The sequence below is a fragment of the Desmodus rotundus genome, chromosome 4 (genome assembly GCF_022682495.2).
Source record: "Desmodus rotundus isolate HL8 chromosome 4, HLdesRot8A.1, whole genome shotgun sequence".
Lineage (NCBI taxonomy): Eukaryota > Metazoa > Chordata > Mammalia > Chiroptera > Phyllostomidae > Desmodus > Desmodus rotundus.
In genome coordinates, this window is record NC_071390.1 from 29465817 (window position 1) to 29483385 (window position 17569).

At 43.6% G+C, this 17569-nt stretch overlaps 2 protein-coding genes and 1 non-coding gene across 4 annotated transcripts in view; 1 reads left to right on the top strand and 2 right to left on the bottom strand.

The window, feature by feature from the left end:
* The window catches only part of RPP30 (ribonuclease P/MRP subunit p30), a 33162-nt gene extending 26608 nt beyond the window's left edge, over nucleotides 1-6554 (bottom strand). The window contains exons 1-4 of the mRNA XM_024563419.3: nucleotides 6448-6554; nucleotides 3792-3847; nucleotides 2979-3035; nucleotides 2502-2576 (exon numbers count right to left, since the gene is read on the bottom strand). Of these exons, the coding sequence (XP_024419187.2) occupies nucleotides 2502-2576; nucleotides 2979-3035; nucleotides 3792-3847; nucleotides 6448-6529 (270 nt within the window). The 5' untranslated portion in view covers nucleotides 6530-6554. The remainder of the gene's footprint in view (nucleotides 1-2501; nucleotides 2577-2978; nucleotides 3036-3791; nucleotides 3848-6447) is intronic.
* Nucleotides 3424-3610, bottom strand: LOC112307417 (U2 spliceosomal RNA). The gene has a single exon (XR_008426784.1). It is a non-coding gene; the product is annotated as a U2 spliceosomal RNA (small nuclear RNA).
* A 9183-nt stretch (nucleotides 6555-15737) lies between the features above and the next one.
* Nucleotides 15738-17569, top strand: part of HTR7 (5-hydroxytryptamine receptor 7) — a 73623-nt gene continuing 71791 nt past the window's right edge. For both annotated transcript variants that reach the window (XM_053923574.2, XM_024563439.4), the window contains exon 1: nucleotides 15738-16513. In XM_053923574.2, coding sequence (XP_053779549.1) covers nucleotides 15975-16513 — 539 coding nt within the window. In that variant the 5' untranslated portion in view covers nucleotides 15738-15974. The remainder of the gene's footprint in view (nucleotides 16514-17569) is intronic.

Below are 17569 nucleotides of genomic sequence, written 5' to 3' on the forward strand. Positions count from 1 at the left end.
TCCATCTTCAACATTTAAACGGCTGCATGACTTTTTAAAAAAATGCACACTGATATGACAGCTGTCACGATACAATCTAACAGAACTGTTTCAAATGAAGTTAAAGACAACTAAGCACTACTAGAGCCATCTTAGGGAAACTAAACAAGCTTTTTGGCCAACCCAACATATCCAACATTGTGTTTGAAATACAACGATCAAATTAGACAGCCCTTGCTTTTACGAGCTAGTGGAGGAGCCTGCCACCCGTTGATGGAGTACCCGCTGTGCGCAGGACGCCCGCGGTACAACTTCATTTAAGGCGTGTGTCTGCCCTTCAATCAATTTACCATTTTGTTGTGAGACAAGAAATACACTTGACCCAGTGTGAGGCAATTAGGTTCACGATAAGAATACTGTTAAATAGAAATTAAACTTCTGGATGTGCAGGAAAATACCCAGGAACCCAAGGACAGAGAGAGAGAAATGGATCAGTTAAAAATAGAGTTACTGTTTAAAAAAGATAATTTCAAACTTATATTGTATGTGTATGGACGTGAAAACACTGGAAAAATATATCTTCAAATGTACAATCTCTGAATGATGGATTATGTGATATTTCTTCTTTGCTTGTTGGGACTTTCTAAATGTTTAGAACCTCTTATTTTGTAAAAGAAAAGTCATAATACAAAGTAGAGAAGGAAAGAGGAGCATTTAAAAGCAGCAGCAGGTGTTGTTTAAGCAGGTAAGAAGACCTGCTGGGTGGACCCGCACTGAGGTAGGGCAGGGTCCAGGTTTCAAGGAAGACCGGGAGCCAGGCTTCTCTGCCCTCTGCTCGCCCGCTCCCACTTGGGAAAGGGGGCAAAAAAATCAGTTCTGTTTATGTCTACCTGCACCTACAAAATCAAAAATATAGCTGCCTTGCAGATGTATAAAATAGCAAAACTGGCTTTGGTATAAAATACCAAAACTGGTTATAAATTTAGCAATGCCAATTGTTATAAAGGAGGCTAGCCTTTCCTTGATAACTCCTGTTCTGTGGTAGAGGAGTCTATTCTAGCTGAAGATAAAGCAGCTCACCTTCCCAGGGATCTCACCTGCTCTGTTCCCTCCTAGATCCTTCTCACCAGCAGCAGACAGTCACGTCTCTCCCATCTCACAAACAAAATCCATACAGCAGGTTCTCATCCACCAACCTCCTTATGCCTTCTGCTCCCCGAAGTCCAAGTTCTCAAGCACAGTCAGCAGCACACACTGACTGCATCTTCTCACATCCCTATAACTTCCCTAAAAATGGTTTTGCTACAGTAACCAATGGCCTTCCTGTCAATGGATCGAACAGGAGTTTTTTAGCCTTTCTCCTGCGTGACTACTCAGGCGCATTGATGCTTCTGACCCTTTCCCATTTCTCCCTTTCATGGTCCGAGTTGTCCTCCTTCTCAGAAAGCCCCTCCTTGGCCTCTAACCCTAGCTTGTCCCCTCTACCACTGAATGCTGAGATTCCTCAGGACTCTGTCCTAGACCTTCTCTGCTCACGGCACACTCACACTTGGACCAGGGAGTCTCATCCACTCCCTTGCCATTCTCTATAGGGCGACCACTTCCAAGCCATTGTCTTTGGTCAGGATTGCTCTTCTGAGGGCCACGCCTTTCTTCCCAACTGCCATTTGATAGGCTCCACTGGAACGTTTACAATAACCCATCCTGTCCCAAACGCCATGCCCTCAAATCTACTTCTGCCCCATCTCAGGAAATGGTACTACCATCTACCTACCTGGACGCTCAGGCCTCGCCAGGGAGTCACCATCCTATATCCAATCAGCCATCAAATCCTGTCCATCCTCCCACCTGGAGGGCTCTCAGATCCCCTCCTTGACCCCTCTGATCCATTCTCTATGATAAAACCTCCCTTGACTAAGATGTTTAAGGGCTGCCAACCGCTTACCCAGACCCACCTCCCTAACGTCATCCCAGGTTAGGAAGCTCAGAAGGCTCATCCCCGGTGGTGGTGTTTCGTTTCCCAGAACACACCATGTTTTCCCTGGCTTCAGGACCTTTGCATAATCCATTCCGGCTAGTGGAACAATCTCTCCCCCACTCAGCACCTGTATAACACTTACTGATTCTGCTGGTGTCCCACCTTGAACATCAGCCTCCTCGGACTGGCTGCCAGAACACCCTTTATTTACTCCCTCCATCTTTTTAGATATCCCTCACAGATTTAAAAGGACTGTGCCTGTATTATTCACAGCAATATCCCTAGCACCCACTTTATGTCTGGTCACGTGAGTTCAATGACTAATAGTTGCCAAAGGACTCCTATCTTGTGGCATTCCTGTACATGTGTCATGAGTAGGAGAGATTCTGTTACATTACGTGAATTCTAAGGACAGGGAGAATAAGCAGGTATCATGTATTGGGGGTGAGGGCATAAGAATGGGGTAAGTTGAAAAGCAACAATTTTCAATATTAACCAATACAATTATAAGTCCAAAAAGAGAGAAGAAAGACAATTAACTTACCAAAACATTGCAGTGAGATGGATCCGAAACAATAATGGTCAGTCTAGTTAAAATTTTTATTGGTTTTGATTTTCCCTATAATAAGAAACATGCCATCAAAAAAAAGCATAAAATACAAATGACTGATTCTCCTCTTTACCAGTGGAAGTATTCATTAAAAGACACCAGCAACAGGGGTAGTAAAGGTCCATAAAACCTAGTCTTCGTTCTCAAGGAATTTGTAACACAGGTAGGATAAAAGATGTATGTTAAACTACATCATAATTTACAGGTTGTAGGACTTCAGGAAAGAAGATCAGCACAGAAGTGTGGAATCAACAGTAACAGAAGGTTTCACAGAAGGGCTGAGTGTTGATGAAAAGGCAAGACTAGGGAGACAGAGGATGGGGCAGAGCTGGGGAGAGGACCATACACACCTTTGGGTGTGTCTGCATTGCACGAATAGATATTATGCTTCTCAAACAACAAAACACCTACCTGTATGATTGGCAAAGTTGTAAAGAGTTCTGAAATGGCTACTGGTTTTTCGATTTCCTACAACAAACAACCAACAGTCACTCCAGATTGTACATGTTCATGGGGCAAGGAATAATGGAAAACGTACTAGGGGTTTGCAGGAAGGATAATTTTTTCTTTAAAAGAAAGGAAGCTAATTTCTAGTATTCAGAGGCACTAAACTAGCTTTTTTTTTCTTTAAAAAATACAGGAAGAAAGCTGAAAAGCAGGGAAGCAGCTGTGAGTATAAATGGACAGGAGGGATAAAAAGCAGTTTTTAGACTGAAATAACCTGTGAGGTCCAAATCTGTATGACCTAAAGAGAAATACATATTCGCTAGTATGTCTACTAGGGAAGTCAATTAGTTAATGAATCCATGACAATTAAAAAACTTGAATATTGTGATCACAGTCGGTCACTAACAATGCACTTTTTAAAAAAGTGACTTTATTGAAAGTGACTTAATTAACTTTAAGAATCCTCACAGCAAGCCCTAGTACTTCACAAAAAAACTATCATTTTTTGTGAAAGTCTAGTTAAAATTTTTAAGTCTAGTTTAAACTGATAAGAACACATACTACACTTGATCTTAGTCAAGAGGCTGAGAAGCGATACAAAGAACTATCATTTATACAAATAATGTATCAACTCAACTCTTATAAAATAAAAAAAGTGCACAGAGAGTGCATTTAAAAAAATTGCAAGGAATATGTTTATCTGCAGGCTCCACATTACCAATATAAAAAAATAATTATAAAAACTGGTTATTATTAACTTCGGAAATTATATTTTACCTGTTTCTTTTCTTTAAATTCAACAACGTGATTGATGGCAACAACTGAATAGCCAACTGAAAAGAAAAATTGAACATTCTTAAATATAACAATCTCTTTTTCCCATCCCAACACACATAGGCCCATCCCAACTCTAGATGTCACGACAAGGAGAACGTTTGCAGAGCAGTATGGGGATGAGCTCCGGTGTCAGAATGCCTGTTTTCAAACCTAAGCATCACCACCCACAACTTTCAGGTTCTTCACCGGTCAAAATGGTGGTAATAGAACTCATCACACACCTTCATGAGAATTAAATGAGACAGTACACACAGGGGGTTTTAGAACAGGGCCTGGCACATATTTAAGGCTTGGCCTGACCTCTGTGAAATAATATTAGCATGATACTAAACACCCTAACTTTGTTGTCTCCTTTCCAACTACCATTCTCTTTCATGTTCCTTTTTTCATTTTCATCCCATCAACTTTATACTTTCTCAGCATCACCTTTATTCTCATTTCTTTTGCCTTTTACCCTTTCTACTTCCTTGAGAGGCTCTTTTCCTCCGGAGAAATGGAGTAATGACTCCCTCACACCACTGTCCACTTCTCTTTTTGAGCTCCCCACTATCAAGAACGGGAACACACTGAGGCCGGGGCCTTGCTCTATCAGCCTCAACACAGAGCACCGTTCTGGGCACGCGGACTACCAAAATATGTCTAAATCATGACTCCCGTCTCAAGTTATTTGAGCACCATATGGAGGGGGGAATGACAGGATATTGAAACATCGTGCATATTAATGCCAAAATAGTAGTCTTCCCTGTCATCAGTTTGTCCAACTTCCTTCTTTCTTTCCTCACTCAAATACTTATTGAGTATCCATTACTTGACAAGCTGGGTGCTAAGTGTTGAGAATACAGAAAAACCAGAAGATAAAAGAGAAAGTTGCCCATACAGTACTTTGTGGTTTGCCTTTCATTCAGTCAATTTTACCAACCCTGCTGAAGCCTCCCCCACCAGCATTCTTTACCACACTCCCACGTCTGCTCTAGGCTTCTTTGTTATACCCACTTGGGACACCCTTTTGACCACTAAACAATGTCTCTACTGTCCTTGAGAAACGTCAGCTAGATTCAAGTTCTCCCACAAACTTTTCCTGAACTACTCATCTGGCATCTTAGGGTTACTTCCCCAGTCAGTCTCTGATGTAACTTTCTTTACACAGCATACTTCTGAAGCTCATCATTGGTGTCTTACATGTCATAACCTAAGAACCAGGGCTCTGTCTTCTGTATTCTTTGACAACTTCCACTCATCAAACAGCAGTCCTTTACCTCTGACTTATAAATGGGAGTGACTTTCTGTCATGTCATGACTTTTCATTTAATTTTAATTATATGAAAATACTGTATATACTTATATATTTTAGGTAACAATGTATATACACTTTACCATATCGCCTTCAAGCATATTTTAAATTGGGACATTTTCTAAACAAATCATTATAACTTTTCTGTATTTTTAAAAAGGTGTACAATTTATTTACTCCACAAGCATTAACTGAGTAACCACCATGTGCCCGGGCTGCTGACTGTGCTGAGCACACGAAATAAAGAAAAGAATAACAGAAAGACATGGACCCTCCCCAAAGAAAATCATGATTCATTCAGTAAGGGAATGGCATCGGGAAAAGCTTCACTGAGAAAGTAGTATGAGACATATTACACTCAGAAAAACTGATTTCTAAGAAACCATCAAATTGTAGTGCTAAATGGCCCAGGTCATCTTGTCTACCTCCTTCTTTGTACTGGTGAGGAAAGTATTCTCAGAGAGAATGCTAATTAAGTAGCTACAATGGAAAGAGAAAGTCAGTTCTCTACAGATACTTCATAAAGGGGATGGGAAGAAATGGTATAATCCATTTTGCCAAGGAGTGGCTTTATCTAGCACCATCTCTGAAAAGTATCATTACCAGCTCTCTCAGAGCTGGGAACTGAGGAATGGATCTCCCTGCAGGAGCCTCTTTATTTTTAAATGCTTCTAGCCCAACATCTAAGGAAGAAAACAACAGTCATGATTAATTCCAACAATTAAAGCAGGTTGTTATCTCTTCAGGGTTTTTGCTTCCCTTGAATTCAATGTAGCATTCCAGCGTTTTGGCCACGCTGCTCCTCACCCTCCCCATCCCCTGTCAATATATCCTCTCCTACCTGTCCGTCCTCTAAATGTTATTTCAGCACTCGCAGCCCCATGTCCCACCCCCTTCTCCGAGCCCCACAGTACTCCCGCGCTGTGCACCTGCTTTACTCTGACACTGTCGTGAAAGGAACACACGGGTGACATTACAAGCACCAGTGCAGATTACACTTGGAAGCTCTGACTTCTACCATCTATCAGCTGTGGGGCCCCTATGCAAATCCCCCACCTTCTCACGGCCTCAGTTTCCTTCAATCTGCAGGAAAGAAGGAGCTAGGCTGGGTAACAGCACCCCAGTGCCTTCGGATTTCCCGCGTTCGGGAGCCGAGCAACATCTGGGTGGGCATCAGTTTCCAGGGACATCCCAAATACCCGAACGAGGCACGGCCTTGTCCGGTCCCTGCTGCACGTGACCTCACTATCTGGCGGACGGCGAGGATGGACAGGCAGAAAGGCCTGCGAAGCCAGGACCACTCACGGTGAGCGGCGTTCTCCACGAGCCCGCGCAGCGCCTTCAGATCCGAGCCCGCTCGCAGGTCCAAATCCGCAAACACCGCCATGCTTAAGTCACAGGACTATCGTCGCGCCCGCCGGAGTGCGCAGCCGCTGGGCCCGCCCCCTGAGGCATGCTGGGAATTGTAGTTTACCTAAGCAGTCGGCCCCTCCCTTCAGTTCATTATTTAGCTGAAGGTTCGCAGGCGCTTGGTTCGCCTTGAAGTACCAGCAAAAATTAGGGGATTTAAATCAATGGCCTCACTTCACTCCTTCTTTGTATTCTTCTAAATGAGAATGGTTGGTTTCCCCTAGAGGGGTTCAAATCTCCCACCATTACTCATATTAAATAGCGTAGAAAGTGATTCTATCGTCTAACATAAACCAGAAACACACTAAGGGCTGAAATGCTTTTTAAAAAGACATAAACAATCCATTTTTTCCTTTCCTTCCTGTAAAGTCCATGCTGTTGCTTAAAATGGCTTATCTGGAAGAGGGGGTATCTGACCTGAAAACCTCAAAAGTGGACTGCCTGAAAAAAAGCAAAGGGTCTTTTTTGCCCAATCAGAACTGGCTATGACATGGCCCCGCTGATTTCTATCACGCTTAACACCTTCAAACACAAGATGACCGGCTCTCCCTAGGATGAGGGGTGAGCTCCAACACTGGTTTGGCAAAAGGCAGGGTTGATAAGGCAGGCGCAAAAGTGAAATATTTTATAGTTTTCCAGTACAGAAATGAACACGGTGTTGTCAACAAAAATCCGCCGCCCCAGTCCAATGTCAGCAGTAATCGCAGTTTGAGGTGTGGTAAAGGACAAACTTTACTCACGTAAGCAGTTTGCAAACTGGGTACACCCAGCCTACAGAGGAAATGAAAATTGGGCTCCGGTGAGACAAAGGGGACGCCCACTTTTACAGAGAAAGTGCCTGCCACGGTCCCTGATTGATCCATTTTTATGTAAATTACGAGCCCTAATTTACAGTTTGGTTCAAATACCATGGTTCCCATTGGTTGGAATCACACATTCTGATTGTTATAAAGCAGCTCTGATTGGTTATTATAGATGCAAATAAGGATTTGGCTGCACAGCTCCCATTGAACTGGGCAATTTTCAGCCCATTGGTTGAAATATGGTACCAGGAACTCCGTTGTAAGGGTTGATACAAACGGCAGGAAAACAGTGCCAGAGACTTGACAGCCCAATATATGGCTTTCCCAAAAATGCAATATGCTTAAGAAGCCTCTGTAAACAATAGCTGCTAGACTGATTATGAATTTGGGTCCAGTTAACCACAAGCAGTCCTTTTTGACAGGTATTTCTTTCTAAGCTCAACAACGGTGTTACATCCCACATATTTGATGTTTCCACATTTTAAGACTTTGTATGAATGAGTTCTTGATAATTGACAAATCAATTCCCCAACAACATAAAATTGTGGAACTACATCAGTGCTTCTCAAATTATGTGTGACAAAGGGCCAGTTTTTCCCCACCCCAGTTCTTCACAAGCCAGTACAAGATCCCTGTGCACTACCCCTAGGCGCTCTGGCCTTATAAGTCTAATGTAACAATATCCGAGCTCTATACTGGGCTGCGTAAGAAGGGTCCACTGAATGGGGGCTTGGATATCCAGACAATGTGTAAGTACTATAAAATTTCCCAGACATTTTCAGTTTCTGTACCGGCTTATCGCAAACAGTGCAGATAGTCTTTGGTCTGTGGACCACATCTTTAAAAAAATTATTTTTTTAATTGATGTTCTGATACAGTTGTCTCCATTTTCCCACCACCACTTTCCCCTGCCCTACTCACCCCCACCTCCCACCCTCATCTTAATTAGTACTCCTTTACATGATTTCTTTTTGGGTCTCAGGAAGGAATTTTAAGAGGTATCTGCATGCAATTCTCCTCTTGGTTAAATTTTGTAAGAAATATTTTGCTTTTACCAATGTTTGATATTCCCTAAGTAAAAACAGAAGAAATTGTTACTTCTGCAAATAGAACAAGGTCATATAAAGCAAATCCTCTACTTTTCACCAGAAAATCTAGTGTTAATTTTGTAGGATCATACAGGCATTTCATCTATGACCACGAAACCTAGATTGGTCAGAACTATGATCAATGTGTGGTGAAGGTGAACGAGATGACAATTTAATTATTTGATGCTAGAATTAGACTAAAGAAGTCTTTTTTCTTTAAAAGTCTTGGTGCTGTTGCTGTCAACTGTGCTCTTTAGACTTATTTTCTCATCTTCACCCTGAGCCTAGGTGAAGAGAAAGAGAAAGGGTGAGAAACCAGAAACCAGTCATGGAGCACTTTACAGGGGGTCAGCCAATTTGCTAAGTACTTACCTACGTATCTTGTTTAATTTCCAAAGCCATTGTGAGTTAAGTACTTGTGGGTTTGTTTGTTTTTTTTTTTAACAAATGCATTTTACATCTGAGAGAGATAAGGCTTAGATGATAACAGTAGAAGTACAGGTGGGTTCAGGCATTTTGGTTCAGTTCTCACCTTGTGTATGGCCTTCTGGGCAAAGCAAGCAGTGAGGAGAGTTGGAGGTGGGAAAGGAGGAAGGGAAGAGGAAGGAAAGGGAGAAGAGAATGGAGGGCTGGAGAGAGAGGAAAGAGGAGTAGGATAGGACAGCAAAGGAAAGGAAGGAGTAGGAAAGCAGATAAGTGGGAAAAGGGAAAAGATAGGACAGAATAAGGAACAGGAAGCGGGGTAGATGTTGGCCTGGAGAGGGAGCTGAAGCAGCAAGGCTCTGGGGTTTGAAGGAGACCCTGGCATTACTAACTGGAAAATAATAGCACTGTATAATCCTCTAAGTACTTTTTATCCATTATCTGATTTAATCCTCACAACCATCCAATGACAGAGGTATTGTTATTCGTTATATCAAGGAGGAGTCCTGGGCTCAGGGAGGATCATTCTTGCATCATTGCTTTTCCCTTGGGGAGGTTAGAAAGAGGGGATGGGTTTTGGCATCCAAAGCAACCTTTGAACCCATCTCAGTCTCCCTGAGTATCTCTTTCTTGGGCTGGCCCATAAAAGTTAGTGTATGCTGGGTTAGCCTTTGCCCTTATCCTGTTCTCATTTGCTTCATCTTTCCTGGCTGGGCTAAGAAACTCTCCACTGGGCCACAGTCCTCTGGCAGCTGAGATGGGGAAAGGCAAGAAACAGTGTTATAACATGATTTGCACAAGTGTGTCAAGAGCATCTGACAGGGTCTTCCCACCCAGAATGACGGGGAAGTGTAAAAGATTTGTGGAGGATAAAGGATGATTTCCTGGAAGAGGTAACGCTTGAATTAAATTTTGATATGTGAACTTGAGGAGCAATAAGACACAGAGGTCTGGGGTGTATCCAGATACAGCAGAAAGTAGGTGGTACTCTGTCAAAGGTTCCAGATTTAATCACTGAAAGCATGAGCCTTTACACCCATGTAACACAATTGCAGCACAGTTAAATATATTCAATTATCTAAACATGTGGCCAGAAACTCACTGAACACATCACCAATCCAGGAAGCCTCTCTCAATAATTCCTCCCTCATCTTGCCTTCCCCCGAAACCCCCATTACTGACCTGATATCATGAGAATCTGTCCATCTTCTGAGCTGGGGTAGTGTATCCCTGCTTGTAATGTTAGTTTTTTTAAAGTGTAATTAATATGAAAGTGAAATATATATATATATTTCTATCAAAAGTTTGAAAGTGAAAGATGGAGAAGGCTTGTGTATTATAAGAATCAGCATTGTGAAAATAAAGTGTTCCTACCTCTTTAAAGATGCAATGTATGTCTCTGACAAAGAATACAACTCAAGAAGTCGTTATGTAAGAAATCGAAGGAATAACTATGACTGGTGTATGGAAAAGATGCTTGATGATACACTTAATGAATAGAAAGAAAAGGACTGAGATTTCAATTGGGTTGGTTTTTTAATGCAAGTACAATAAGTGTATTAATCAGTGTTCTCCAGACATACATATCTATATATTTATATCTATATATATGAGAGAGAGAAATTGATTTTTGAAAAGGAATCAGCTCATGTGACTATGGAGGCTGACAAGCTCCAAGATCCACAGCTGGCAAGCTGTATACCCAGGACCGCCGCTGGTATAGTTCCAGTCTGAAGACAGGCAGGCTCCAGACCCAGGAAAAGCTGACATTTTGGCTTGATATACAGATTGGTTTCATCCAATGCCAGAGATAAACCATTGTCCCAGCTTGAAGGCGGTCAGGCAGGAGAAGGGTCAGCTCTTTTGTTTTACTCAGGCCTTCAACTGATTGGATGAAACCAACCTATACTGCAGAGGTTAACCTCTTTTATTCATTCCACTGATGCAGATGCTAATCTCATTCAGAAGAAACCTCACACACACACTGAGAATAATGTTTGACCAAATATCTGGCCACCCCATGGACCAGTCAAGTTGACAGGTATAGTTAACCATCTCAGTCAATGGCATTGAAATTGTTGCATATTAAGTGAAAAAAAATTGCTCAGGCATCTAAAACTTTTTACTGAAGCAAAGTTTACAAGGAGTATATACTGAAGGCAAGAGAAAGAAAGGTCCTAAACGGAAGCTAGTGTTTGCAAACATAATAACCATACATTCCATTGCTCAGTACCTTGCAAATATAGCTTAGAACTTGCAGGGTAAATTATGCAAAAAACTAAATTCTCTCTGGTATTTTCTATTGCAGCTGATAAGCAAGAACATATATAAAAGTTATTTGTATTGTTGAGAATTTTGACTTGACTAAATCTTTTGGAAATGGTGCCTTCAAATGGCACATCATTTGGAAGTGACTTATTTTTGTGTTTGGAGAATTTTGAGAATTGTCAAGTAGTCCTGTCAGAACTGGTAACCGTGCCTACCACTGACTCCTGCAGGGGTCAGTGTTGACATCAGACTTATGCAACAGAAACACAATGTGACAAGATTTTGCCAAGATAGAATTTTATGCAATTTATTGAACTACTCTGAGCTCTAAACTTAGAAACTATATATAGTAACCATGGTAGCCATGCCTCACTCACAGTTCATGCTCCAAATACCTGTAGTGGGTGTAGTGGAAATTTTGAACTGCTTAAAAGCTACTCATTTGTTAAGCTTTCTGTGGAAGCTCTTTTGTGTATTTGTATTGAGGAACAGAGTGCCCACTAGGGGGTGTGCATGTACCACTTATATTCTAAAAAGGGTGATAAAAAAAATTGAGTGATTGAAAAAATAAACAAGTGTCTTTGGATCTATCTCTTCTCTGGTTTTCTGTTTATATTTTTTTAAAGAAAAAATTTTAAGGTGACATTATTTTGTAAAGAGAACTAAAAATTTCTAAATTTAAGGAAGCAAAGAAAAAATGTACATTTTTATAGTTAGGTTTAATGAAATGAAAGTAGTATAATTAAAGGGCACATGTATTTAAGTTAAAACAAAAGTCACAACTCACTTTAAGCTGAGTCACTATTTTAAATCATTAATGACTCCTGGTTATAGGCATTATTCTACACACAATTTTTTTTTGATAAATGTTTATTGAACACCTAGTTTACGGCAGGAATAAGAAAATATCCTTGACTTTGGGTGGTTCATAGTCTCATGGAGAAGACAGTCATGTAAATATAAAACATAATGCAACACTAAGTGCTATAATACAGATTGGAAAAATACGTTTTAACAAAATAGAGACAGACCCAGAGATAGCAGGCTGACGGCTGTTTAGGAGGGTGTTGGGGAGCTGGGTGGGAGGGCAGAGGGATTGAGAAAATAAAGAGAGGGAAAAAAAACTCATGAAAAATACGCTTTAAGAGCCTAGAAAGGATGATGTTAGCTATGGTGAAGGAACTGTCACAGGGAAGGAGACGTTCCCGTTCTCTAGACTAACTGCTTTTATCCGAACTGGGCCCCCCAATATTTCTGTTGAGATTTCGGTCCTTGTCCTAAGACTCATGTTCTGTTTCTGTGCCACTGCCCCATAGCCCGACTGGCAGCCACAGGGTGTGGATGTTTATTCACAATAATGTCAGCACTATACCTGTCTAAGCATCGTGGTTTTCCTAGTCTTTTCTTATCCAATCCTGGGGCCAAGGGACACCCAGACAATTAATTTAGTTGAGTGAGGCGATGAGGTATAAAAGTGAGCACCTATAATTTTTTGAGAAGTCAAAAAAATAGCCCTGTAGGAAGTCAGCTGTGTCATCATTGGTCATTACTTGGAACCCCAGTCAGCATGACATTAGTAGCTTAACTGTCTAGTGACTTGCTGATGATTCCAATAGGCACAGGAAACTTTATTTTTCTGGTGTTTCTTAAATACATCTAGATTGTCAAAGTATGCTGGTTAATGGGAAAATAAACTTTCTTGTGCTTGTGTCCTGTAGATGGGGGTGTGTGGTTCTCTGTAGATATGATTAAGCATATGCGTTTGGACGAGCTAGCTAGAGGAGTACCTAGAGGAACGCAGAGCTTCCAAAAAGCCAGTTCCTATTAAGGGACTCCCTGCTCTTCCGTACTCCCCAGAGCAGTTTTGAGAGTGGGGGACTACCAGTTGGGAGATTATATCACAAAGCTGTAATTCTCAGGTGCCCTCATTGACAATTTAATGAGAACGCTGTTATAGGCAATGAGAGGTTAGACGAGGTTTGGTACTTTTAAAGCAGCAGTTATTCTTTTAAATGAAACAGACAAAAGGGAAAAAGTCTGAAGACAGGATTTGATTTAGATGCCAACACTTCTCTATTTATCTCCAGAATACGTGCCAAAGAGTGGGCACGTGGGCGGAGGGAGCAGATGGGTGGTGGCGGTGGAGGACGCAGCACCTTGATATGGATTTTAAAACATCATGAAACCAAGGGCAAAAAATTTAACAAATTTAGATGAATGTTTAGGTATTTTATGAGACTTTTATGAAGCTGTACCATTAGTTTTGCTTTGGAGGAAATGGTGGAAAAGCATACACAATATTTTCGCATTTTTATGAAGATGGGCTTATGTGTTAGTCAAGGTTAGAGGGAAACTGAAAGAATTCCAGCTTGCTCTGTCAGGATTTTGGAATAATACAATGATGGATGCACCTTAAACTTCACACAAGCAACGTGAATGTTTTCAATAACTGTGTTTATGCATTGTGACAGCTTATAAATTAAATCCGAGACCTCTTAGGGAATACACTCAGCCATCACCAGGGATAATATAATAGAGGTGACTGCTCTATAAAAACGGGAGTTTGGATCTGATACTATATTGAAATGGAGGAGGAAGTAACTTTGAAAGTAGCATTTTACTGAAATGCTACTTGGTGAGTTTGTATGTCCTACAATTAGAAAACAAAAGCAAAAAAAAAAACCCATCAGAAGTTGCTACGAAACAAAAATGGGTTGAGTGAAGGTTGGTAAGAGTGGAGGTGCAAATTATATTGACTATAGATTTCATTAAAATAGAACTATTGTGTTTCAAATTCTTTGTATAATGAAGGTGGAATATTATTTAAAGGAGACATGAGAAACTGACCTGATTAGAGTACTCAAGGGAAAAAAATGAGAAAAGTCGGAAGTATTTTGTAAAATTTATTACCTTAAGGAATTTTTAAGAGACCTCGAGACAATTCTAAACCTCAAGACCAAAACACTGAGGCACTTCAATGCAGTCACCTATGATGCTGGTCGAGTCATCGAACTTCTGCACGTCTCCATTTCCTTGTCTGTATGGAAAAGTCAACAAATGATTTCTTAAACAGCTTCCGACTACAGACTAGTTTTCTTTTGTCTGAAATTGTTTAATGTTAACATAAGTAAGGTTGAAGAAATCTCCTCATCCATCTTCTTAACTATTACATAGTACTGCTTTGGGGCCTACATATTATCTTCCACTCAGGGTATTGATCTGCTTATTCCAGGCAGAGGAGACCCCCTGACATGTTCATCATATTGAGAGAGCTGCGAACACTGGTCCACCACGGAAGGATTGTTTTCCCTACTTAAAAAAATTCTCTTTTGAATGTGCAGAGGGAAAAATACGGACATAGTAATGATAAAAACCCGGGTTTGTAAACTATTATTTACCAGATGATGGCCATAGCAACTGAGTTTGTTTCCTTATCTGGAAAAATAGGGCTAATACCCACCTTGAATGAGAATATTATTCGGCATTCAGATCAGTTCATTTTGAGGTTTCTGTTCCTTTTCTTTTTATTTATCATCTGCTAGGGCCTAACTAGAAAAGAAAATATGACTCTAATATTTTCAGAATCTTAAACTAAAGAAATCACTGCTGGCTTCTAATAAAACCTTTAAACAAAATAAAGTTTCACAAATAATAAAAATCAGCCACTTTGACAAGGTTTGAAGACCAAGGGGATTTTAGGCAATAGAAATTAAATCAACATACACCTCCAGGATTCTTCTGCAAAGCATTATAATCGGTCATTTCTTCGTTTATATGTAAGATTTCCAGAATACCCTGGGAAAATGAATCCTCCTTTCAATACAAGGATTTGATGCTGAAATATAAAAGCAGCAGGGTCTAGTTTCGCAGCAAAGAGGCCTATTTCTAGATGCCCGCAGGGGACAAGGACCTAAAGTCATCTTTCCTTCTTCCGTTTTTTTCCCTTCTTTTTCTGAGGTTCCACCCCTATCCCATTCTGGTCCCTTTCCTTTTCCATCTTCACCTTCTCCCATAAGTGGTCAAAATAGGAAACGGAAGTCGTTGCTTGGTATAGTGCTCGAAAAGGCTATTTTAATTAAGGGGTAAAAAATTCCTCTCTAGGTTCCTCATTTTGCAGTGAGTCCGTACGCCCACTGGCTCGCTAGTGCTCCCCCACCGAAGGGTCGTTCACTAGTGAGAGGAAGTGCGGGTCTGCCGGAGGTGGGGGAGACCCTTCGGCCGCACAGAAAGACCCGCGAGCAATCCGGCTGGGGATCCCGGGAGGCGCGCGGAGCATCGCCCCCGCCCTGTGCGTCCGCGCGGGGGAGGCGGCGGCCCCTGCCCGGCGGGGGAAGCCCGTTCCGCGGGCCCGGGGGGCGAGGCGCCGAGGCGGCGGTGGCAGTGGCGGTGGCAGTGGCAGTGGCGGTGGGGACGCGGCGCGGCTGCCGCAGGGGAGCGGCGGCGGCGGCGGCGGCGGGCGCGAGGGGCGGGGCGCCCTCCGCAACTTCTGCCTGTGCCTCCCTAGCGCTCTCCGCGGAGTCGCGCAGCGGCTGCGGGCTGCGGGGCAGCCGGCCGAACCCGATCAGCTCGCACGAGACCCCGCGCATCCCGGGCATCCGTCGGGCGCCCGAGGCGCCTCCTGCGGGGAGTCCCGGCGCGGCCGCGCTCCCGCGTTGTCCGCAGAGGCTGGGGGCCCGGGACGTGCGGGGCCGCGAGGCCGAGCCGGGCGCCCCCCAGCGGCCGGCGCGGGCCTCCTGGATGGGCCGGGCGGAGCGGAACCGGCGAGGTGAAGCCCCTGGGCCGGCAGCCGGAGTGTGTGGCGGGGGCGCCGGCTCCATGGGCAGCAGCGCACAGCGGCACGATGATGGACGTTAACAGCAGCGGCCGCCCGGACCTCTACGGACACCTGCGCTCCGTGCTCCTGCCAGAGGTAGGGCTGCCGGACCTAAGCCCCGACGGCGCCGGGCCGGTCGCGGGCTCCTGGGCGCCGCACCTGCTGCGCGGGGCCCCTGAGGTGACCGCCAGCCCTGTGCCCACCTGGGACGCGCCCCCGGACAATGCCTCCGGCTGCGGGGAACAGATCAACTACGGCAGAGTCGAGAAAGTTGTGATCGGCTCCATTCTGACGCTCATCACGCTGCTGACGATCGCCGGCAACTGCCTGGTGGTGATTTCGGTGTGCTTCGTCAAGAAGCTTCGCCAGCCCTCCAACTACCTGATAGTGTCCCTGGCGCTGGCCGACCTCTCGGTGGCTGTGGCGGTCATGCCCTTTGTCAGCGTCACAGACCTTATCGGGGGCAAGTGGATCTTTGGCCACTTCTTCTGCAACGTATTCATCGCCATGGACGTCATGTGCTGCACCGCCTCGATCATGACCCTGTGCGTGATCAGCATCGACAGGTAAGGCCCGGGCCGCCCGGTCCCCGGGGTCCGGCTTGGGGTATGTGCTGGCTGGTAGTATAACCCCGCGCGCTCGCCTTTTCTGGGCCAGTAAGCCAGACTTCACGGCGGGATGAAGGGCTGCGCTTTAAAACATCAACCCCCATACATCAGCCCTGCACCAACCAACTTCAGTTACAGCAGAGCCTATATTCTTCTTTGCAAGAAGAGCCCGGAATGTCCTGATTTCCTCTAGTGAGGACTTTACGACTAAAGTTAAGAGTATTTCAAGCATTAGCAGTTCCACCAGGGGGTCCCTTGTCTTGGTTTTCGGGCGGAAAGAATTTGGTCCTTTTTGAGCTCGACAAGCCCTTGCTGTGAGCCCCAAAGAGTCGATTCTTACTTTAAGAAATCAGTGGGAGAAAAGTCACCTTGCTACTCCCCAGGCCAATAAAAAGACCTAGGGTGGTACCAGAATTGGGGGTCTGCGTGTCTTAACGTTGTACCCCTGTGATTGCTGATTCTGATTCTCTTTCATCTGAAAGTCTGGTTCTAGTGTTTGGGAAGCTGTTTGCATCCTGTAGACTTACTGACTGGAGCCTTACTCGCTGTCCGAATGGTTGGTTCTAGCCTTTCCTCGTATCCCTTGGGAATCTTCTCCTGCCAACTCCCCCACTGGAGTAATTGAAACAGAGGCTGATCATCTGTCAGGGATGCTGGGGGAAAAATTCCTGCCCAGGGTATCGGATTGGACTAGGAGATCCCCAGGGTTCCTCCAGACTCTAGGATTACAGGGTTCTGCAGTGGGGCTAGTCTTCGGCCCCAGAAATATTGTGCAGTTGACAACTTGAAGTATGGTCCCGATGCTTTTTGGCCACAGAGCCACTCGGCTTCTCTTGAAACTGAAATATTAAACCTTAATATTCACACTCAGAATTCTGCTGGTCTTTTAAAACCAGCACAGGACTGGTATTGTGTTTAATGATACAGAGAAATGGTTGCTCATTTTCTTTGGGGACCTACAGAACCTTTAAATGTGTAGACCTTTTCAGCATAGGAGAAATAATCGATGCGTCC